A 23,325-nucleotide genomic window follows, 5' to 3' on the forward strand; every position below is an offset into this window, starting at 1 on the left:
CTAGCCCAGCCCCGGCCCCACTGGCTCCACCGCGCCTCAGGCCCTTCGCCGCTCCTCAACGCAGAGCCGTGCCGTCTAAGCGGGCAGCGGGAGACCGCTTCAATAGAGCAGAAGTGCTGCCCCTCCGTCACTGCCTCGAGTCGTGCGGCGGGGAGAGACGGGGACTTCATTGTCTGTTTCTGGGGTCACCTCCCCGACCCAAGAGTATAGCAAACCGCGCACAGCTGCCAGGCGGCCCCTGAGCTCACCTCCCGCCTTACCCCGAGGGCAGCGAAGCCAGTTCCCTTTGGAATTAGCCGCAGGAAGGTTCACGTTTTGCAGACGGGGCCCATAAGACAGAAGGTTTCCCACAACCCGCCCGATTATTTTACTATTTCTTTTTAAACTTCGCGTGGCGGGGACCGTCAGGCACTGCTTTGGCACCGCGGGGGTAGCTCGGCGGGCAGCAGTCACAGGGGCGAGGACCGGCGGGGCAACGGGGGGACACACGTGAGACGGGAGAGAGCACGAGGACGGGACGGGGACGGGGACAGGGACGAGATTGGGGACGGGACGGGACGGGGACGAGGACGCGAACGCGTCGCAGCCGTGGGTCCAAAGACACCGGAGGCTGGGACCAGCGTGGCGCAGCGCCACCTGGCGGCTCCGCGCGGGATGACAGCGCTGCGGGAGAGGGGGTGGGATTCGAGGCTTCCCCGGCGGGTGAGAGTGACGTCAGCTGTCCGTCCGCCCTCGCGGTGCCGCCGCCATGGGGAAGAGCCGGTCTCGGGCGGCGAAGGTGGCAAACGTGTTCCGTATTGCCCGTAGCGCAGCCGCCGCCAAGGCCAAGGGCAAAGGCAAGGGCAGGGCGCGGCCCGTTACCTCCGGACTGAAGCAGGTGAGCGGCGCGTGGCGTGGGGCGGTTTGCCGCTGGGCTCCCGCCGGGTCGGGCCGGGCCGGTGCGGCCCTTCGTCTTCTGGGGCCTGTCTTGCGGAGCTCTCGTGACTGACTGAGGTGGTTCATGGACAGGGCTCCTCTGGGCCACGGAGTGGCGGAGTACACCGTTTCCACCTGAAAATAGGGTTTATGTGTGGAAGCTATCAGAATCATGGAATGGTTAGCTTTAGAAAGCACCTTTAAGATCATCTAGTCTTCAGAGAAGCATAGTTTATGTGACTCATGTCTTGTAAACGTCTGCCACATAAGACTTAAAGCTGTTATCCTTGAGGGAGGATCATTTAGAAAGTACCCGATAGCATCTCGGTGTGCCCCAGGGAGTGGGATGCTAAAGACAGGATCAGTAGTTCAGTGAGGTTATGTTTACTTGCACTGTCACTGACGGTGTAATTCAGGGTACGCTTCACCAAAAGGGCTTGACCCAAACCACCAGGCACAGATACTGCTAATGAAAGGCCTTCCTGCTCCTTTCTAAAGTGAAAACAAGCGAAAATAATACTCTGTAATCTTTTATTATGGAGAGGAATAGAGAGGAATGAGGGGACCATGTGGCTGGGAGCAATGCAGGGGAAAAGGGATGGGGGATAATCTAAGCAAGAGTTTTCCTTTTGGTAGCCAGCAGTTATACAGCATCTGCTTCTCAGAAACTGCCTCCAGCCTGAGCTGTGTGATCTGCTGAGAGTTCAGCTGGTGCTTCTAGAAGGGCATGTGATAAGTAGAAACTTAGTGGCTTATTGTTCCCATTAGATTTAGTGGCAGTGTGCTGGGCAAACCAAGTTAACTGCCCTTTCAGATTTTCTCCTGCAAGCTAAAGTCTCTTGACAAATTCATGTGGTAGACAGACTGGAATGTAACAAACTTTGGAAGTAAACAATTTTGTGTTGATGGCATCAAATCCCCACTTAGTCTAGAGGGTTCTGTATAATAAAGGGAGAAACAGGTTTAAAAAACATATTTATGAAAATATGTAAATATAAAATATGTTTATGAAAACAGTAGCTTATTAGGAGTAAAATTTTATTCTGTGTGTTTGAAGCTGTATTCTTTAATTCATTAAGCCTTTCGGGATTTACTTACCATTAACCAGTATAGGAAGATGTTCAGAAAAATTCGTTATAGTAGGTTTCTTCTTTAATAGATAAAAGCCCAAATAACTTTTGATATACACATGCTAGCTATAGAGCCTCTTTCTGCAGAGGAGTCCTGCGACAGTAGCTGAGGATATCAGGTATTAAAACTGACTGGATTGTTCCAGCACCTCTGTGAAGCTGGAAAATGGTAGCAAGCCCTGATGGGCAACCTGAGATCTTTGTAAATTGTGTTGCCCACAGTCCCATCCACTGGTGTGAGCTAGTAACTGAGTCTGTATTTCTTGGGTCAGACTCCAGTTTATTATAAATTGAAGTGCTAACCTGAGCAGGCTTCTTTTATCAGCCTCTTGCCACTGCTTTCTTACTACTGGTTCTCTTGATCACTCAGAATAAATGGAATTAGTGAAATGGAATACATGCTCTGAAATTACGAAAGCGTTGAAAGCAAAATGAAAATGTGTCACAGAATCACAGAATATTAGGAATTGGAAGGGACCTCAAAAGATCATCTAGTCCAATCCCCCTGCCAGAGCAGGAACACCTAGATGAGGTTACACAGGAAGGCGTCCAGGTGGGTTTTGAATGTCTCCAGAGAAGGAGACTCCACAACCCCCCTGGGCAGCCTGTTCCAGTGTTCTGTCACCCTCACTGAGAAGAAGTTTCTTCTCAAGTTTAAGTGGAACCTCTTGTGTTCCAGTTTGAGCCCACTACCCCTTGTCTTACCATTGGTTGTCACCGAGAAGAGCCTGGCTCCATCCTCGTGACACTCACCCTGTATATATTTATAAATGTTAATGAGGTCACCCCTCAGTCTCCTCCAAGCTATAGAGACCCAGCTCCCTCAGCCTTTCCTCATAAGAGAGATGCTCCACTCCCTTAATCATCTTTGTCGCCTTGCGTTGGACTCTCTCCAGCAGGTCCCTGTCCTTCTTGAATTGAGGGGCCCAGAACTGGACACAATATTCCAGATGCGGTCTCACCAGGGCGGAGTAGAGGGGAAGGAGGACCTCTCTCGACCTACTGACCACCCCCCTTCTAATACACCCCAGGATGCCATTGGCCTTCCTGGCCACAAGGGCACAGTGTTGGCTCATGGTCATCCTGCTGTCCACCAGGACCCCCAGGTCCCTTTCCCCTACACTGCTCTCTAATAGGTTATTCCCCAACCTGTACTGGAACCTGGGGTTGTCCCTGCCCAGATGCAGGACTCTACACTTTTCCTTGTTATATTTCATCAAGTTATTCCCTGCCCAACTCTCCAGCCTGTCCAGGTCTCGCTGGATGGCAGCACAGCCTTCTGGCCTGTCAGCCACTCCTCCCAGCTTAGTGTCATCAGCAAACTTGCTGATAGTACACTCAATTCCCTCATCTAAATCATTGATGAATATATTAAATAATACTGGTCCCAATACTGACCCTTGAGGCACTCCACTAGATACAGGCCTCCAACTAGACTCCGCCCCATAGACTACAACTCTCTGGCTTCTGTCCTTCAGCCAGTTCGCAGTCCACCTCACCACCTGATCATTCAGACCACACTTCCTCAGTTTAGCTATGAGGATGCTGTGGGAGACTGTGTCAAATGCTTTGCTGAAGTCAAGGTAGACCACATCCACTGCTCTGCTATAATCCAACCACCTTGTTATGTCTTCATAAAAGGCTATGAGGTTGGTCAAGCACGACTTCCCCTTGGTGAAGCCATGTTGACTGCCCCTAATGACCCTCTTATCCTTGATATGCCTTGAGATGGCACCAAGGATAAGGTGTTCCATCACTTTCCCAGAGATGGAGGTGAGGCTGACCGGTCTATAGTTACCCGGGTCCTCCTTCTTGCCCTTTTTGAAGATTGGAGTAACATTTGCTTTCCTCCAGTCCTCCTCTGGACCCATGGATTTATGGATGTCCAGATTGCTTAATTGCTCCCTAACCCACTCCTCATCAACTAAGGCAAACTCCTCCAATTTCCCGACTTCCTCTGGGTCCTCAGGGATACAGGGCTCCTGAGGACAGCCTCCAGCAAAGGAGACAGAGACAAAAAAGGCATTCAGCAACTCTGCCATCTCTGTATCTTCTGTCACCAGGGCACCCACCCCATTCATCAGTGGGCCTACATTACCTCTGGTGTTGGTTTTATCTGCCATATATTTGAAAAAGCTCTTTCTGTTGTCCTTGACCTCTCTCGCCAGGTTTAATTCTAAGGAGGCCTTAGCCATCCTAGTTGCCTCCCTACATCCTCTGACAACAGCCTTATATTCTTCCCAAGTGGCCAGCCCCTCCTTCCATGATCTGTAAACTCTCCTCTTCCATTTGAGCTTACCCAGCAGTTCCTTGTCTAACCACGCAGGTCTTCTGGCTCACTTCCTTGACTTCCTACGTGTCGGGATGCTCTGATCTTGAGCTCGGAATAAGCAGTCCTTGAATGCCAACCAACTATCTTGGGCCCCTTTACCTTCAAGCAGCCTTGCCCATGGGATTTCCCCCAGCAATTGTTTGAAAAGGCCAAAGTTTGCCCTGCTGAAGTCCAGGGTTGCAGTTCTGCTTGCTATTCTGTTCCTGCTGCACGAGATCCTGAACACCATTTCATGGTCGCTACAACTGAGGCAGCCCTCAACCTTTACTGCTTCAACTAGACCCTCCTTGTTAGTGAGGATGAGATCCAGCAGTGCTCCTCTCCTAGTTGGTTCCTCCACCATTTGCATGAGGAAGTTATCATCCATACACTGGAGGAACCTCCTGGACTGTGGCTGGGTTGCTGAGTAGTCCTTCCAGCAAACATCAGGGAAGTTAAAATCCCCCACGACGACCAGGGCCTGTGACTCTGAGACCGCTCTCAGCTGCCTGTAGAAGGCCTCATCAACTTCCTCACCCTGATCTGGTGGCCTGTAATAGACACCTACAACAGTATTACCCCTGCCAGCCTGCCCCTTAATTCTCACCCATAGACTCTCAACCTGCTCCTCATCTGTTGCCAGGACAGTACTCAGTACATTGTAGTTGCTCTCTCACGTAAAGAGCAACTCCGCCACCTCACAGTCACCTCCGTCACCATTCACAGTTTGCTTCTATCTGTGTAAATTCCTGAGAGGTGAATTACAGGGGTAGCCTATGGAACAGCAGTAGTATCCTGAAATACGGGGTTGCCTGAAGATGTATGAGTGTGCTTCTAGAACATTTGAAATGTAGTAAGTTTAATAAATAAAATTACTTTTTCCCCAAATCGAGTCTGTTTTGCCCGTGAAGGTAACTGGTGAGTGATCTCTCCCTGTCCTTATCTCGACCCAAGAGCCTTTCATTGTATGTTTTCTCCCCTGTCCAGCTGAGAGAGGAGTGATAGCGTGGCTTTGGTGGGCATCTGGCATCCAGCCAGGGTCAACACACCATACAAATGAAGGAAGGAACCTTTCCTGAACTCCAGTCCAGCTAAGAGGAGCTGAGGATGGCGTCATAGGGCCTGTCTACACCGTCGCTTTTGTTTTCTTTGTGTTCTGTTTCTGGATCACTGTGGGCTATGTTTCCAATAGAACGAGTTTGTCTGCTTTCATAATTTTCAGCTTACTAAATTACATTAATAGTACGTGACTGGATGATATAATTGAGTAACAGAAGAACCTACTAAAAAGTAATTTTGGAAGATATGAATGTAAGACTTGCTGTGTAGTAGTTGTATAAAAATGGTGCAGTTTCACGTATCAATGGGATTCCTGTTAAAAATACCAATGTGGGGTTTTTTTTCTTCCCAGATAAACATTAAGAATGCTGAGAAAGTTAACACAGTAAATAAAGCATTTGCTGAAGTCCAGAAGGAAATACAGCAGATATCAAAAGGCAGAGCAGCAGAACCTGAGAAGAGTAATCAGGTAATTTCGCTTTGTAAAAATCTGAGGAAGGAAATGAAGGGAATGTATATATTCAAAGCACTCTATCCTGGCTCTTAAGACTGCAGGCAATTCATGCAGTTGCTTTAAAACTATAAACTCAGTTTTATTAATTTCAGTGGTGTGGTAATGTTGAAATCTCGTTAGCATTTTCAAGTGCTTTATAACTACCAAAGTAAAGAGAGAAGAGGGTGGGTAGCTAAGCTGGAGCATGCTTCTAAAAACGTATTTTTAAATTATGTTCTATTTTTTGATTTTTTTTTTTTAAGTTAACTTCAGCTTCAGCTCCTTGTTTTGAGACTTACTTTGCAACATGACTAGACACAGAAAGTAAGGATAAACCTTGTCCTTCCCTACCTGAAGCACCTGATAGTGCTCTGAACCAGCTCTGCCTCTCTCTGTTCCCAATTCCTAAGCCTTCATATTCCCTCATCAGAAGTATCAACACCTGAAAGAGCCATTTCTGTGTGTTTCTGAGTTACCAGCTGGGCTTAAACCATGACAAGCTCTTACCTGCGGCACTTAGGGTTCAAGACAGTGTTTCACTTGTCTTCCTTTGTCTAGTCCTTTAAACAGCACTACGTGCATTCTTGTTCAAGAAATAATTCACAGAATTTAACTGCTGACAAACTCCTCTGTATGTGACTCTGATGGTCTGGGCATGGGTTGGGGGAGAGAGGAAGCAGTGAGCCAGGATGAGGTACAGATGAATCCACCCCAGCTGTTGTGAGAAGTAGACATGAGTTGAGTGTTATTTACTGTGCCTGGGGTGATCAAGTTTCTGTATGGCTGGGAGCGACAAAACTAGTGTCAGATACCTTAAGGAGAGGCTGAGTAAAAGTAAACATAGGTGACAGTGCTGCCAGCACAGATGAGGCCAAGCAAGTGTTTCAAGGCAGTTAGTGCCAGCAGCCCTGTCCCTGCTGACTTGTTACCGCATGCAGGCAGGAATTCAGACTACACCATTGCTCCTGTGCTTGTAGGGCTGTACATGACCTAACACTCAATTTGATCGCTTGGGCTGTAGTAGTATTTCCTCCAAAGTTGCAAGAGTGTTGTCAAGAGCACTTCAGAACTAAAAGCTGAGCCTATTTTCAGTTGGCCATTACTGGCATGATGCTTTGTCTTTCTCCTGCAGCATAAAGTATTGGCTGCTGCTCTGTCAAGTTAGTGAATCCTGGATTCCTTCAAATTACTGAATTATAACTGCAATACTAGCCTAAAATAAATACATAAAGACAAACTAATCTTCTAGACAACAGGTATTTATTAGTGGCTTTTTTTCCCAAACAGAGTAAATTGCTTTGTACTTTAAACCCAAACTTGTTTTTTTTTTCAGGTTTCCACAAATGTGGAAGAGGAACCAGTAAATGTGGATGCTGCCACAAGCCTATTATCTCAGTTGTGATGCATAATGGACAATGAAGGGATTGCAAGAAATGAAGATCACAAGTACTGATAAGTTTTGTTTGTACAATTTTATTAAAAAATCTTGTTAATATACAAGTATCGGCACACTTTTAATACAAACTACAAACAGATCTTTCCTATCATCTAGGAAAGAGGAATGTCAGAAGTCAGTGTGAGAAACTTAAAGTGCTAAAACAGAAGGCACTTCACAAAATTGGTTCACTGAAACAATTTAGCATAACTCGAGGTGATGTCCTTCACTTTTCAGCTTGGCAGTGAAAGCTTCAAAATTGTTTGAAAGGTTAAAATACAGAAAGCTTCTAGGCAGTAAAGCTTCAAAGAAAACGCTGTTAACTGTGAGCAAGAAGCCTAATCATTTTTGAAAAATGCTCAGAAGACTATAGAACATGTTCACTTTTCTTACTAAAGAAAACTCCGAATAACTGGATTACATAGAGGACACACAGGTGAAAAAATGTGCCAGAATTTTTGATAAAAGCCCCTTTTTCCTCATTGTTAAATTTGTTTTGTGAAGTAGTTAAAGGAAGCAAAAGGAAATAAACTCCCAGAGTCAGTGAACTAAGAAGTTATACATTCATTATTCAAATACTTAGGTTATGAAGAAGTCTAGAATGTTAGAGGTAGATAAGTAGTCTGGTTGACACAATATCTAATAATTTAGTATCTGCACATCAAAGAGATCACAGACTCCTTCATTATCATCCAGGTTAAAGTTGTAGTCATCTCCGGGAGTAGGAGAGAGTCGTAAGAGAGGAAAAACTGTAAAGCAGGAATAGTTTAGTTTAAGTTAAAAACACTTTTGGAAAATCAGCCCTATCTCATAATTCAGTATGTTTGTCATCACCAGTATCAGGGTTAGTCTTAATAATTAAAATAGTCTTGATAATCTGACAAGCATGCTAAGACACATACTGTGAATACCTGTACTGCCTTCATTCAAACTAAGTCAGTGACATGTCTAATGTTTTGCTTAGTATTTTAAGTGAATTTCCTGGAATGGAGTGATACCTGTGGAACGAGGACTTAATTTCTCCTTCTGCAACAAAGGAGTTCCTGAGTAGCTTTTGAAACTTCCACCTGAAAGCCATCTTTCATATTTATATTTCTTCACCTTCTTACAGTATTGCCTATATCAGCCTTCAAGTATTTATCATTTTAAGTAAGGAACTTGCAATTATCCCTGTTTTACAGGAATAAAAAAAAGTAAAAATGTAGGCTAGCAGTTTTTCTGTGCACTGCATTTCAAGCCTGGACTTGAATCTATCTTTGGGGAGGGAATGCAAGAAGAGAAACCCCAGCCCTCATGCTGTACCTCAGGGAGCACTAACCTAGTGCAGAGGAGTTGGGCATGCTGTACCTGCTGTAAAAGCAAAGACTTTCCATTTCAGCCATACAGTGGCACATTCACATAATCCCATCTTGCCCCTCAGATTTTACAATTACATGGTTCTTTCTAGATAAGCCCTGAGGTTGTCTGCTTGAAAGGCAGGTAAGCAGAGGCTGCTTACAGAGCACAGGGCAAGAGGAACAATACCAGCTGAGTTCACCTCTTTGCCTGGCACCTCAGTGAGATGGAGCAGAGAGGCAGGGAATACGTGAACTCACTAGCTGTGGCTCAGTTCTGCACTCGTATGGCCGCCAAGGTGCGATCTACCAGTCTGCATGCATGCATGCCAATATGTTCCAAAATGTTTACTTAAAGCACCTGCAGGAAGCCTAAAGCAGAAGAGAATTAAACCAGATCTATTTTTTTATGGCAGCACTCTAGTCATCAGCCTGTTCTTTCCTTGTTCCTGAATTAACACCTGGTGGGTTACTCATGCATGTAAGTGCTTGCTGGATTAAGACTTTCATATTTTGATTGTTAAAAACCAACTGTTTTGCTTGTTAAAAAAAACTCTTGCAAGGAATAGAAAGGGGAGCAAAGACAAGAATGACAAAAGAAAGAGGAGGCATTATAGGGGAGAGAAGTAGTATCATACTGACTCGGCATCAGATTTAACACCTAAGAGTGCTCTTCACACCAAACCCATGCTGCTACTTGTGATCATTAGAGAAGATGCTAAATACTTACCATCAGAAGACATGAGTTCATCAATAAGATCCCCACCAATCCCTGTGAAAGACAGAAGTATGTGTTTACGGAAGTCAATACATGTTCCCTGCATTAAAACACTGAATTGCAAAGTACAAGTATGGCTCATGTGCTGTGTAGGAGCCATGGCAATATGTAAAATGTATTCACCTTCGTATCCCTCATTTTTTCTCCAGGACATTTCTCCCACTGATGCCTTACAGCCCTAGAGCTGTGTACAACATGAAGCTTATTTGGTAGCAGAGAAAGGTATTTTGCTCAAAATGAGTTTTGATACTCAGAGCTGGCTCAGTGGCTTCATTAGGAGATAAACAGAGGCCTGTTATTTCCACTGCGTAACTTGTTGGTAACTTCGTCGCAAAGAAGGGCTTAGGAAACTAATAAAAACATTTGAACAGGAACTACTGCTTCCTACCTGTGGGCTCCTCCATCTTTGCTAAGTCGAATGAGTTTGCCTTGAGAATACAGTTAACATCCAGGGGCAGCAAGCCCTGGTAGTCATTTGAACTAGCTGCAGCTTGGGCGACATCGCCTGCAAGGCTGGAGTACAACACCGACTCTGGAAGGCTGGAGTAAGGAGCTGCTGGGGTTGCGCTGTTCTGCTCTGTGCTGCCGTCTGCAAAGACAGGCACATTATGAATCTGTTATGGTAAAAGGGAACACAGACCGCCTGCACACAGCTTTGTCTTTTGAGGCAAACATGGCTAATGTCTGGGATGAGGCAGGAGTCGTCTCACCCTTCCAAAATCAAAGGCATAGTTTAACTAACTGTTAAATTAATTGAAGGTTAATAAATAAAGGTTAATTAGGACTCATCAGAAATGCAGGCTGTGACACTGACAGCATTTTCTTAAATCTTTTCCTATTACTCCTATTATTACGAAAAATATACCTGATATTCAGACAGTCTCTCACTGTGGCTATGTGGAAGAAGGGAAGTGACCCTGTGGCACAAAAGCTGGAACTGGTGCCTGTATTATCTGCCTCATTAAAAGGTACATGTTCAAATCATATTCTCCATCAGAGGCTGGCAGTTTCCTTCCATACTGCATTCTGGAGAAGCACCTCAGAATAATTAGCTGGATCACATTCAAAACCTGTTTGGTACAAGATGATAAGCTACGAAGGAAGAATCTTCCAGACAAAAGAGGAAGAGGTTTCTCTTAACCTCTTCAGAGCTCTTAGTAAGCCCTTGGGGTAGTTTCTTAACAGACAGCTGCTATGCTATGCAAATTCTTGATCTTTCTTTCATCTAGCACCTTTTCCTTCTTCCCCTCCAGTTCCCTCCCCTCCCACCACCCATGTGAGGTAGGAAAAACCCTGGACCCACCTGATGGCATGTCCACAACCGATGTTTGTGGTAATTCTTGTGCTTGGTTCAGGTCATGTTGTTCTGGTGGATTCTCAGGAGCTGCAGCAGGTTTAAGCGGAGTTGCTGGAGTTGCAGGTGGTGATGAGGGCTGTGCAAGGTCATCAGGTGGAGGAACTGGAAACACCATGGGCTTGGAGAAGCTTGATTCTTTATTTATAAGCAGAACATGGATAGGTCCTGAATTACTTTTAAGATTGATCTGGTATTTCTTTTGTCCATTCTCTCCCTGTAATGGTGGTATATTGTGAAAGTTACCATTCCTTGAGAACTCTTAACTTTACAATATATAACAGTAACTGCATAGTTACTTCCCGCAGAAAGTAATGAAGATGTTTGAACAGAATTCTCAAAGTGATACAGAACATAAACACAGTGCTCTTCTAGTTACATCACCAGGAAGAGCTCAGAATTGGCACAGACTTATCAAGTCATGCTGAGGAAAAAAAAAAATTAAAACTAATACATGTTATCTGTCAGAAGACAAAACACAAACCAGACGAGAAACCTGTAATGTATTTACCTGACCAGAACACAGCTGCAGAGAACACAAACATACAATTCTATTAAGTGCTTAATGAAATACTGAATTGTATTTACATGAGACTTACAGCAGGGCTACATCTTACCAGCAGCAGCAATGATGAACAATGATTTCTGTGCATTTATGTTTCTTCCTTTTAAATGGAGCTTCAGAATGATGCTGGTTAGGACCAAGCATGCTAAAACAGCTGGTTATCTCACCCAGACTTGAGAGAACACAGGATTGTAAGTCAGTAGAAACAATTTTTTAACTGATTTGCCAGGCTTTCTTTTGGGCAAGTTACTGAAGCAACACAACTAGGACTAGCTTCCTCTAGCACAGCCTCATTGAGACCACCAGTGGTGACCACCACACAGTGGCTCATTCAGCAAACTGTTTTTCTGCACATACGTTCTAGGAAAAATGAGCATGAGAAAAGTGGGAAGGGAGCCTTGCAAAAGAAGAACCAAAGCAAAAAACATCCAGCTTGAATATGATGACAAAGAGTAAGATCAGCTGGTTTAGTCCTCAACAAAAAGCCAAAAAAACCCTAAAGATAAAACATCACAGCTGATAACTTTGGTCCCACAGAGAACCTTACCATTGCCTGAACTGATTTCAGCAGAGATGGACAAAGACCGTATCACTGATTAGCTTAATTGTTCTAGCTTTGGATGACTTTACCATACTAGACTGTACTTAGCCTCACTAAAAAAAAACTTGCCAAACTTCTCACGTGAATTTTAGCCTTCTACAAGCATAGTGGCTATCATGGCTCATACAATGCTGTCTCCCAATTATACAAAAAAAAAAAGTAAAGATGGACGGAGGTAAGTAATCTGACCTCCTAATCTCACCCATTTAAGCCTTTAAACTAAAGTGAGACTGTAGTTTATCCAGTCTAGTACCATGAAACTAAACATAAACCAAACTAAACCTAGTGCTAAATCTAAATGGCTTTTTCCTAAGAGTACAATACAGCAGAAAAATTTGACACATAAAAGTCACTGTTAAAAAAGTTCTTAAGGCAATTCATGACAATTATGCCTAATGTAGCTCTTCTTTTCCACTGTTCCTCTGGAACACTTAGGTAAACAAGAAACCAGTACATACCATTTCGGGTATAGGTACTTCTAACTGTGTACCACAAGGTGCTTGAATTGCTAGAAGTGTGTCTCCTGGTTAAATAGCAATGTTTAAGAAAAGGTTAAGTGTGCATATTTTCTTTTAAGTCTGGCATTCTATCCACTCAAATGATACTACAAGGCCATAAATAAACTTGTGGTGGGACCTGCATAGTCCCTGTTAGATGTAAGTACTTTGCATAGTGTAAATCACAAAGTTCTAGTACTTAAACCATAGTTGCAAGAATCGTTTCTTATAGCAGTACAATATTTACCACTTCCTTTACCTGTTCGTTACTGTCCCCAGATCTCCTAGTTGTATACACAAAGCGAGGTGAAAATATTTAATGAGCTCCTTTTTCAGCTAAACCAGCTCCCTGGTCCAGCTCACTTCATGGCTTTGAAGAGTGGTGGCAGTAGAGAGAGATTTAATCGGAGGAAGAAAAGTTATTAATGATTGTCTTCAATGCCAGCACTTTCAAGTGTCTAAGCTCACAGCTTCTGCAGCACATACAACTGGGATGTATCAGCTGTCTACCAAACTCACCTGTGGCTTACTATGTACACTGAAACATGATGGGTAAAGTCAGGAGATCACAATTACATCAACAACACTGGCACAACCTGCCTTACTGCAGGTCACTTGCCTACTTGCACATCATTTCCCCTTTGTCCAGAACTTGGGATAACACTTCTCTTTCTCTGCTTCCTAAGAGACTTACATGAAGTACTATGTGACTGGTGTACTAAGTGCCTCCACATTTTGTAATGACTAACTCGTTTTATTAACAGCTCATTTTTGCTAAACTCTGCAGTAGTTGTCTGATCTTGCATTTTTATTCAAAACCAAGCCCTTCTTCCCTGTGGCAAAGAAGAGATGTTCTGAGCCTAGCTGGAGGCTGAACAGCAATCTTCCCTTGGGTGCCCCAGGATCAAGAGAGGACGTCAAGGGAAGTACCTTCTGTTATAAATTCTTGGCAACTTCTTCAAACTTTCTGTTCAGAAGGAATCCTTTTGATTTAGTAGCAATGCCCCATCACTGAAGTTCAGGTGGCTCCATTTATAGCATTCATCTATAGCATCATCAGGAGCTCCCTTTGTCCACAACAGCCACCAGAAGATGTTATGAAATTTGGAACTGCCTCGTCTTTCTGGTGTGCTGGACCAACATGTCCTGTCCCTGGCTCCATTAATGGCCTGAGACAAGCTGCTGCGAAGCATGAATACAGAAAAATACTTCTGAAACCAGTACTCCAAAACCAGCTGAGCTTCCATTCCATACAGTCTGTGACTACAACTAGAAAATGCTAGAACTTGCTAGTCATGAACATCATGAGAGACATCTACTTAGTAGTGATCACTATTAAGTACTTCTAAATTCACAATACTTGAAGGGAAAAAGCAGGCTAATTAGCAAGTTAGTTTTCAGGAGGAAAGTCAGGAAATCCCTCATTTTAAGAAACAGCAGCAACTTACCATTGAAGCAGTTGCAGATATCTTCATGGGTGACATATGAGAACGTAATTTATGTCAAGGAACATGTTTTTTACAGCTACATAAAACCAGTATTTGTTGCCACTTAAAAGACATTTGTCCAAGCTGAGCCTAACCTATAAACTGCTGTTACTCAGAGGTGCAGTCAAGACATGATATTTTGCTTTCAGAATGGCTAGTTAAAAATAGCAGAGCTCTGCCTTTTAAGGGAAAAAAAAATAAATCAGTATCTGTGAAGAAAATACAAAAACAAAACAAAAAAAAAATTAAAAAGGAGAACATGTAAAATCTTGTTTGGAAGAATACCATTTACCTCAGTGAATTCTGACACTACAGAATTCAAGTACATAACAGGACCTCCCAGAATCATACAAAAATACTGCCAGAGGGGACTTGAGAGAAAATTTGCCATCTCATTTCCCCACCTCAAGGTAGGATCAACTGTTAAAGACATTCCAAACAGGTATTTGCCTCCCCTCTTATGGAAAACCTCCAGAGATGGATATTCCACCACCTTCCTGGGGGATCAATTCCAGTGCTAGCTTTCCCAAATTAAAAGTTTCTCCTAACATCTAACTTCCACCTCTTTTGCTACAAGATCCATTTTACAGGAACAGTTTCTGTAGAGCAACTCAAGTAAGCACTCTTCACCATGTACTTTCCTGCTTCCAATCTCAGGTGCCTATTTTGCTCAGTATCTTGCAGGACAGATAAACACATGGTTACAAGCAATGAAGCTGGAACTCCCTGCTTATGGGGTACTGACATGCAGGATTTTTTCTTGTTTGAAACCCCGCAAGCTTCAGGACTTTTTCAACTCAGTTTATCTTTGGCTCATAGATTAATCTTTTCACAAGAAGTAAGCAACACAAAAAAAAAGTTATGTAAAGCACTGGTAGGAAAGTATAAATTCAAGTGCCGAAAAACAATACAATTCATTTTAAATAAGACACTGGGATTATGCTATGGACTTATAAATTACTGCCATATACATATATATATATACACACACACGTATGTATGTGCTAAATTTTATTCAGGCTACCAATCATACAGTCACAGAAGTTAAAAAGTCATGTAAATAAGATTTGGATTTTTCTTTCTTTTTGAATAAAGCCCTGAAAAAAGTATTTGCCTTTCCTGGCTTCTAGATAAAATGGACTACATGATGCCTTATTGATTACCTATGCTTTAACTGTTGCTTTAACTCTAGCTCCATGATGCAGAGAATTAATTTAAAAGGATATTGGTTGTTTGTAGAATCATCCATTACATTCTTGATACTTTGCTGAAGCCACAGTTTCTGCTGATCCAATTCTTTTTCTTTCAGCTCTAGATCTTCAATTTCAGCTTCCAGATACCTCAGCCTGTCTATGACTTCTTTTGTATTGCAGCCAGCACCTACTCCTCTTAAAAAGGTACAAGGGTTCATGAAACCACAAGTGAAAAATCTAAACCGAACACGCAAAGACAATTCTTTCAGACTACTTTCAACATCTGGAAAATCCACTAATATTCAATATGAAGGTGTCGTGGTTTAAGCCCAGCCGGTAACTCAGAACCACGCAGCTGCTCGCTCACTCCCCCACCTTCTTCCTCCCCCTGCTCCCGGAGGGATGGGGAGGAGAATCGAAAGAATGTAACTCCCACGGGCTGAGATAAGAACAGTCCAGTAACTAAGGTATAACACAAATCACTACTGCTACCACCAATAATAATAATGATAAGGGAAATAACAAGGCAAGAGAGTACAACCGCTCACCACCCGCCGACTGATACCCAGCCCGACCCGACCAGCAATCTGGGCCTTCCGGGTAACTTCCCCGAGTTTATATACTGGGCATGATGTGCTGTAGTATGGAATACCCCTTTGGCTGGTTTGGGTCAGGTGTCCTGTCTCTGTTTCCTCCCAGTTCCCGTGCCCCTCCTCCCTGGCAGAGCATAAGACCAAAAAAGTCCTTGGTTGGAGTAAACATTACTGGCAACAACTAAAAACATCGGTGTTACCAGCACTGTTCCCAGGCTGAAAGTCAAAAACACAGCACTGCACCAGCTACTGAGATGGAGAAAAATGACTGCTACTGCTGAACCCAGGACAGAAGGAAATGTGCGTTTATCCTTGCAGCAGTGCTTTAACAGAAAAGAACAGGTCGAATTTCGAACTTCCCTTAACTGAAATTTATTTTCTTATGGAATGTAGGTTTTCTCTGCATTGGAGCTGGCTTGCAGGCCCTTTCTGCTTCCCCTTTAACTCTTAGCTTAAGCTTTCACATTCCATGTCCCAAGGGAAAGTAGGCATGGGCTACAGGAGGATGGGTATGTGGAGACAATGTGACCCAATACCCCTCCCAGATTCACCTAGAGTAAATTTACTCAATTACAAGTGCCAGTTGTAAAGCAGCACTACAAGTTTTTCTGAAAGTTTCTCTTTTGTATGCTTTAAACTTGATTTTATGTATCAAAGATGGAAGTTAAAGGGAAGACTTTCATTTGCAACTTTGCTGCAATTCTAAAATGTCATATTGCTGATTGACGAGCATAACATTAATTTTACGGTGTCATATCTAGTCAGGGTAAGTGCAGAAAAAGCAATTTTTGTGGCTCTTGAGCATGTGAAAATTTGCAAGATTGTCATGGCTTACTTCCACTGAATGCTATTTTTTGACTTCTTCTCAATGAGATCAATCCCCTCCAAAACGTTGGTGATATCATAGATCCTTCTCTTCTGCCTCACAGCAAGGGTATCAGCAGCCTGTCAAGAGAAGAACAAATATCAACAACTTGCATGCTGAAGGCAAAAAACAGTTAAGCCATTCCCTTGGAAAAACGCCCACTAATGTCATTCTGATAGGAGAAGGTTCAGTTCAAGAGCTCAGTCCTGAATTCAAAAGTTCTGCATGTAGTGCTACAAAGCACGCTGAGAGGAGTCACCTCTTTGAAGGCCAGCAGGCCTACCCTCGACAGAGAGGAGAGTTTACATGTGTTGCACAACCCGTGTCTGGCATTTGGAGCACGTTACTCAACTGCACGTAGGAGCTTGTGCTGCTCTTTTCGGAAGCTAGGATAGAGTAGGGAAGGCCAACAGCAACACCCTGCAGTGAAGCAAACCTCTGAAGCCAACATATTGAGTTTATCATCCCTTCTGCTGACACTGGAGGTACTGCAGTCTTTGTTTCGATTAAACTGTTCTGGGATATGAAATGACAGGGCTGTAGTTTCACAAGGCAGCTGAAGGACAGCTGCAAAAGTTCAAGCCAGCATCATCCTCTAACATTTCACTGCACAAATTCACCTCACAACATACATGGGCTTACTCTTCTCTGTCACACTGAGTGCCAAGAGCTGTTTCACAGCCACCAGGACCTTGGTGGCTTGATCACAGGGATGCTCGCCAAGGTCACACTATCACTTTTACATTACAGCTAACTATGCTGTGTCTGCATGCTGCCAGAGCTCTTCACTGAAAGAAAAGCAGAGCGTCAAGAAGAGGAAACAGTCTGTTTCATGCTGCAATTCTCTCCAGGGTGATTTTCATGTACCTGATGCAAAGACCTAAGATAAAATAAGCAAATTTGAGCTAGTTGTGCCTTCCACACCCTCAGCTCTTTGATGCAGTGAAGCAGCTCAAGTTCAAAGAATATGAGCTAAAAAGAGAAAAAGCAAAGCGGAGTCTGATTCTGTACCTACTCAGGAAACTCAGGTTCAGTGATTACAAGGGATTGTATGTATTAAACAGATTAAAATAAAAACAAGAAGGATAGCTGGCAAAGACTTCTGCATTCCAAATCTGAACTAGTGAGTAAAGCCAACTAATTTCCACTATAGGCACATAATGATTTATTTCAGTTTGTCTTAACGATCTATTGAATTAATACTTTTATAAAGTAAATTATATGAACAGTACAACCTTAGACAATCACAACTAGGAAGGAAAACCAAATCCATTTTATAGCAAAGTCTACATAACTCCTTTTACAGTATTTTCTAAACTATAAACAAACTTGCTAATCTCCCGAAGAAATAACATTTTCCTGTGAGAAAGTTAATTACTAGAACTTAGTAGTACTTATTTTTCATTTTTGCTAGTGAAGTAAAATTAAAATGAAAAAATTAAAGAAGAAAGGCGATTAAAAAAAACCACCACCAACTCATAACTGTGAAGTACACTGCTGTAACTGTGAAAAACACTGCTTTTTCTCCTTGATAGTGATGTACCTACTAAACTGTATTTCTACTGATACCATTATCAACAGTTAGCTTTTGTACAGTTTTCTGTAGCAGTCTGTTAAAATCTTTTCCTATCTAACACAAAACAAAACAAATATAAGTACATGTAAAGCACACACTTTAGTTCTCTCCCAGGAAACAGGCTCTTCAGCCACTTGCATCAGCAGGTACATGCCTGCTATCTTAACCTGCTATTTTTTCTGCATGCATATAAATACATAGTGCTTATAATAACTGCAAGAGAAGCCTTCAAGATTTTAGGAACTGACAAAACTGACGCCACCTATGCAACATTAGTCAACACCCCTTATCTCTCACAGTCTTCAGAGGCATGATTTCTACAAGCTGTCTGCATTATTCAGTACAAGGAATAGACCGCATGTAATTAATCAGCTGCTACTCAACTTTCTGCTTTTTTCTCACTGCTTTACATATGGACCTAGGGCTTAAGACTACCACTAATTCCGCATGATGAAGAAACTGCCTTGGAGATAGGCTGCATTACCTCTTGAGATATTCCAAAAGGCCCATCTGTACAATATATAAACGCTTTACTACCCTTAATGTATTTTCAAATTGTGCTGGCAGTAAAAGATACCACTGTACGTAAATTTGTGGCTATGATACAAAAGTTAAAGACTTCTTAAAAAAAAAAAAAAAAGTCATTAATTTTGAGTGCTCAACTTCAAAGAGTTCAACACTGGAGTAATCTCAATACTCTAAATGCTGCTGCATTTCATATCCCCAAAGCACAGCTCCTACTAACAGCAGCAGTGGAGATACGCTATTGCTGCAAACTAGGCTCCAGAATCTCAGGTTACTGACTGAGAAAATGAACACCACAGTTACATATGTATTTGGCTTGACGAGTCCTGTATATAATTCAATCACAGCTGCAAAATCCAACTACTTAAACCAAGAAATCCAACTAAGAAGTCAAACTGGGGCCAGCTGGGAAGTTGAATCCAGACATTCACTAGCTTTTTGGTGTTGGTCTTGCAACCTAATTAATCACCCTCCCAAAATTTTATAGGGAGTTTCACAGATATTTTAAAAAACAATTGAAAAGTTCCTTCTTGACACTGTCCAGTGTGACACCTCCTGGTAGGCACATGGCTAGAAATTAAGTTCAGGCATTCAGTTCCTCCACACAAACCACACACTAATGACTTTAGTAATTAGAACAGCCTCCAGAGGCAAATCTCCTGTTGTCAAAAACACTTTCCGAAACTCAATTTCTCAGCCTATGTCAAATGGTTGAAGCAGATCCAGCAGCATAAGAAAGGGACATCTACTACAGTGGCTCTGCTAATATGATTAGATGTAGCTTCCACAGTCCCTCCTCTGAAACATTTGTATTTGGAGTTTCTTCATAAAATCTTTTCCACGTGAAGCTGCTGCACCCTAGTCATTCCTTTGATTAAGTACGTATCTAAGAAAGACAAGTACTATGAGTATCTCACAGACAGAACTGGAAGAAAAACATCTAAGTGCAGGGCTTCAGTTCTGTGTGCATGTACATCATGCAACTTCTGGAATACAGAAAACACACTGGTCAGCAGTTTCAGCTGCAAGCATGCACACACACAAAACCCTGCCCAGAAATAAAACACCCAACCAGAAAAAGGATAACCAAGAGTTTGGTTGCACTCACACAACAATTTCTTTGCTCCCTGGGAGCTGACAAAAGGCAGCAGGAAGCATCAGCTGCACATTCAATGCATTCGCATGGAAGAGCAGAGGAATTTGCTAGAGCATCGCGGCAGTCATTATGGAGAAGTTTAACAAAGCAGAAGGGCCAGCAATGCCTGCTTGCTCTTCATGTGTAACCTTATCTAGGTGTTCCTGCTCTGGCAGGGGGATTGGACTAGATGATCTTTTGAGGTCCCTTCCAATCTCTAACATACTGTGACTGTGACTGTGAAAGAGGTCCTGCATTTTCTGGACTGTGCCATAGCAGGTGACATCTTCTTCTCCCCATCAAGACTGTCAACAGTTTGGTGGCAGATTTAAACTGAAAGGCGTGCTTGGCACCTGTACGTGAAAGTACTGAGTATCATTACGTGCATAAAGGTTAAGGGAACATATCATGTAATAGATGGGCTTTTTCTTCTTCTGTGGAATAGCGCAATCTAAGGCAGTTGTTATCTGCACCTGATCAATGCATTTCTAAAGTCAGTAGCAGACAAGTAGATTTTAGAGTACCTGATGTTTTGCACTGTTCGTCAGGAACGCACTCAGGACAGGAGGGGCGGCATTCTTCTAAAAACCAAGCCTGCTCACAAAATCAAGGCAGAAGTAATCGTATGCTACTGAAGAGAAAAAATACCTAATGTCTTGGGCATTATTTCAGGTGACATCCCTTATTCACTCATCTTGTTCTTTTTCCCTTCTTCCCTGAAATTTGTGGTATACTGCATATAGCAGCTTTGATTTCTTTCCCTTCTGTATCATCCCTTAATGTTTTAAGCTTAACTAGATTTAAGCATAACTAGATTTCTTTATACAGGGTTACCAGGGGCAGTTATGCCACAATTTGAGAATAGCTGTTTCATTTTAAAGTAAGCACTGTAGAGTTAAAATTTCATGTAAAGAAAATCCTCATTCCCGCTCCCACAACTTGTCAGATGTGAGCAGAGAAGTGTCCAGCCCTGAAACATTTCCAAAAGAAGTTCATCACACTGAACTTGCAGGGCTCCCTGCACCTACAGCGAGGAACAGTGCCCATGTATAGGATACATCAATTCTTCTTCACAATGACTAAGCACATGTGCCCAAAAGTATTCTCTTACAGAACTGTAATTATAGATGTATCCAAAGTTGTCCAAGAAATGTTCTATAGAACAGCATTTCATTCCCAATTGCTAAATGACAATGCTAGAAGTACATTTAACATTTCCAACTTGTATTTTCTCCATAGTGCCCTGCTGGTTTTACTGCAGAAATATGCACCAGCAGCACAATACCTGTCTGTAGAGATACATCTGAAGACATTCACTGCATAAAGCATTTCTCAGAACACTGTCCCATTTCAAGACCATCCTGTTCTTCAGCTCCCCTGAATGCTGGCTTTTATTTTTCCTCAGATATGCAGCTTATTCATGAGGAATACTGGTTACAGAAATGTACATTCTGAATCACAGTTTGTGAAAGTACAAATGATTTATGCACGTCAGTTAGTATTTATTTCTAACAAACAGTATCATGTGCATCAGAAACTAGTCTCCAATAGGTCTTGAGCAGAAATATCTATGACTTGTTGCAATGCTCACTTACTTTTCTCTACCAACCTTCCCATTTCCTCTGGGGGTATACCTTCCTCACAAAAGGGAATGAGAAATGTCATCCCAGGCCTCTACACAGCCCAACTCCATAGTTCAAATCCATTTTTTTAGCTTTTTAAGTTAAGCTTTTTGGCCTGATGTCCTACAAATTGAGTATGGTTTGCTTCTCAAACTGACCTGGAACAGCTCGCAGCACCAACAGCAAGCTGCGCAACAGTCCCTGAGATGTGGACAACTTAGTTCTGTTTTACTAAAGAAACAGTTAAATACCAAGAAGTTTATCTACTTGCCCACACCACAGCATAAATAGATGAGGAATATAAAACTTATCAGTGTCCTTCCCAGTGCACCCTGAAGTTCCACTAGCCACAATAGCATCACTGAACAGCTTGCTCTCTCCACAGGGATGCACAGAAAAGCCCAGAGAACACCATTCACCTCTACGCAGAACAATCAACAAATAAGGCATTTTCCACAAAGGACTTCAAGCAACCAAAGTGCCAAAGCAGCCTCTTACTTCACCTTGCTCACCCCTCACAGTTCGATGAGAGCGTAACCAGCCAAAATACACTTTCACCTCGATGCGCTGCATGCCCCGACAGCCCTGAGCAGAGCCCCAGCCCCTCCATCACTGGCACAGGATTGGGGCTGTCCCAGGATTTCACCGGGGAAGTCCTCCTGCTGCCCAACCCTTCATGCCTCAGAGGCGGCCGGCTGCAGAAGTGAGTGATGACGATTTGCTACCCACCCCGCCTATTATGCATTTTTTATATATATATGCTTCATATAGATTTTAAAAGTACTAAAAAAAGGCGATGGTTTGTTTTTCAACATTATTCTTCCTTGCTAAAAGTATATCGAGGGGGACTGACAAGGAACAGGTTTAAATAAAGGCCCATACACTGAGTCAGTGCAAAGAGAAACGCAGGAGAGTACAAAATAAATTAAACAATAAAACAGCGAGCTACATTTTACGCACGGAAACCATTTTACTCTCTTTAAAAGAGGCGAAACGCCTATTTTAGCCTACCGCGGCAGCTGTCAGCCATTACCGGGCACCCCCGCCGCTCCAGGGAGGAAGGGAAGGAGAGATCAGGCGCCTCGGCCAGGCCCAGCCCGGCCCGGCCCAACTCGGCCGCCCCGCCACTGCGCCGCCCTCCCGCAGCGCGGCGGGGCCGCATGCCATCCCCCCGCCGCGGGCAGGCCTCGCGCTGTCCAGCCCCGCCCTCGCACCGCTTTGAGGTCCAGCACGCCGTCCTTGGCTTCCTGCAGCAGCGACACGAACTTGGTGGTCAGCAGCCCCAGGCTCTTCTCGTGGCGGCTGCTGCTGCCACCGCCCGCCGCTTCAGCCGCCGCGGCCATGCCGCCCTGCGGGGCAGCACCGCCGCGCCACGTGTCCGGACCGCTGCAACGGCCCAAGCCCGGGACGGAGCCGCGGCCCGACGGCTGCAGCGGGAGGGGCGGTGCCGCAGGAAGTGACGCCGCCGCCGTTGCCTGGACACCGGCATGTTTCGGCCGCTTGCGGCGAAGGGCTGCCAGAGGGGAGCGGGCCGTGCCCGCCCCTTGCGGCTGAGGCCGCGGGGCAGAGGAGGGTCAGCTTCAGGGCCCGTCCTGCCCGGGGCGGCAGGTGCTGCCCTGCCTGCGGCCGCCTGCCGGGAGAGCCCGGGTGCCCCGCAGGCGGGCCTCTCCCCTGCACGGCAGCTCTTCGTCACTCCACCGTTTGCTTTTGATATAAACCCACTTAGATTTTTAATAAACTATGATCTCGCATCTCCGGAGGCCAGGTGGTGGTGGGCTGGTGAGGGAAAAGACCCCTAGATGCCCCATCGCAGAAGGCAGCAGATCATGCAGTGAAGGGACATTACACTGAATGGGC

General features: G+C 43.9%; 2 protein-coding genes across 10 annotated transcripts; one reads left to right on the forward strand and one right to left on the reverse strand.

The window, feature by feature from the left end:
• Window positions 1-655: 655 nt before the first annotated feature.
• Window positions 656-22,466, forward strand: RBIS (ribosomal biogenesis factor). 3 transcript variants are annotated; one of them, XM_080639714.1, is made up of 4 exons: window positions 656-877; window positions 5,768-5,884; window positions 7,242-7,354; window positions 21,854-22,466. In XM_080639714.1, exons 1-3 carry the CDS (start codon window positions 749-751, stop codon window positions 7,308-7,310), a joined length of 315 nt encoding a protein of 104 aa, XP_080495840.1. In that variant the 5' UTR covers window positions 656-748; the 3' UTR covers window positions 7,311-7,354; window positions 21,854-22,466. The 3 variants fall into 3 exon arrangements, with proteins under 3 accessions (XP_080495840.1, XP_080495839.1, XP_080495841.1); XM_080639713.1 differs by lacking the exon at window positions 21,854-22,466 and adding an exon at window positions 15,269-16,027; XM_080639715.1 differs by lacking the exon at window positions 21,854-22,466 and adding an exon at window positions 8,308-9,343.
• E2F5 (E2F transcription factor 5) lies at window positions 7,953-22,913 on the reverse strand. 7 transcript variants are annotated; one of them, XM_080639704.1, is made up of 10 exons: window positions 22,502-22,666; window positions 20,371-20,427; window positions 16,581-16,690; window positions 15,186-15,347; window positions 13,921-13,964; window positions 12,434-12,498; window positions 10,759-11,026; window positions 9,844-10,044; window positions 9,408-9,449; window positions 7,953-8,092 (listed from the first exon to the last, which is right to left on the reverse strand). In XM_080639704.1, exons 1-10 carry the CDS (start codon window positions 22,628-22,630, stop codon window positions 7,983-7,985), a joined length of 1,188 nt encoding a protein of 395 aa, XP_080495830.1. In that variant the 5' UTR covers window positions 22,631-22,666; the 3' UTR covers window positions 7,953-7,982. The 7 variants fall into 7 exon arrangements, 6 of the variants coding, with proteins under 6 accessions (XP_080495830.1, XP_080495833.1, XP_080495831.1 ...); XM_080639707.1 differs by having other exon boundaries at window positions 15,186-15,345; window positions 20,371-20,440; window positions 22,480-22,636; XM_080639705.1 differs by lacking the exons at window positions 20,371-20,427; window positions 22,502-22,666 and adding an exon at window positions 22,683-22,913.
• Window positions 22,914-23,325: the final 412 nt, after the last annotated feature.

Source organism: Psittacula echo, assembly GCF_963264785.1.
Source record: "Psittacula echo genome assembly, contig: SUPER_2_unloc_1, whole genome shotgun sequence".
Classification (NCBI taxonomy): domain Eukaryota; kingdom Metazoa; phylum Chordata; class Aves; order Psittaciformes; family Psittacidae; genus Psittacula; species Psittacula echo.

Bases quoted from the DNA above. Each gene is read 5' to 3' on its own strand.
- RBIS (XM_080639714.1), top strand. From the start codon at position 749: ATGGGGAAGAGCCGGTCTCGGGCGGCGAAGGTGGCAAACGTGTTCCGT. The intron at 878-5,767 runs GTGAGCGGCGCG...TTTTCTTCCCAG, and splicing joins TTACCTCCGGACTGAAGCAG to ATAAACATTAAGAATGCTGA. The intron at 5,885-7,241 runs GTAATTTCGCTT...TTTTTTTTTCAG, and splicing joins AACCTGAGAAGAGTAATCAG to GTTTCCACAAATGTGGAAGA.
- E2F5 (XM_080639704.1), bottom strand. From the start codon at position 22,630: ATGCGGCCCCGCCGCGCTGCGGGAGGGCGGCGCAGTGGCGGGGCGGCC. The intron at 13,965-15,185 runs ATATCCTTTTAA...GACATAAATTAC, and splicing joins GATGATTCTACAAACAACCA to GTTCTCATATGTCACCCATG. The intron at 10,045-10,758 runs GTGGGTCCAGGG...CTGTCTTTGCAG, and splicing joins GGTTGTGGACATGCCATCAG to ACGGCAGCACAGAGCAGAAC.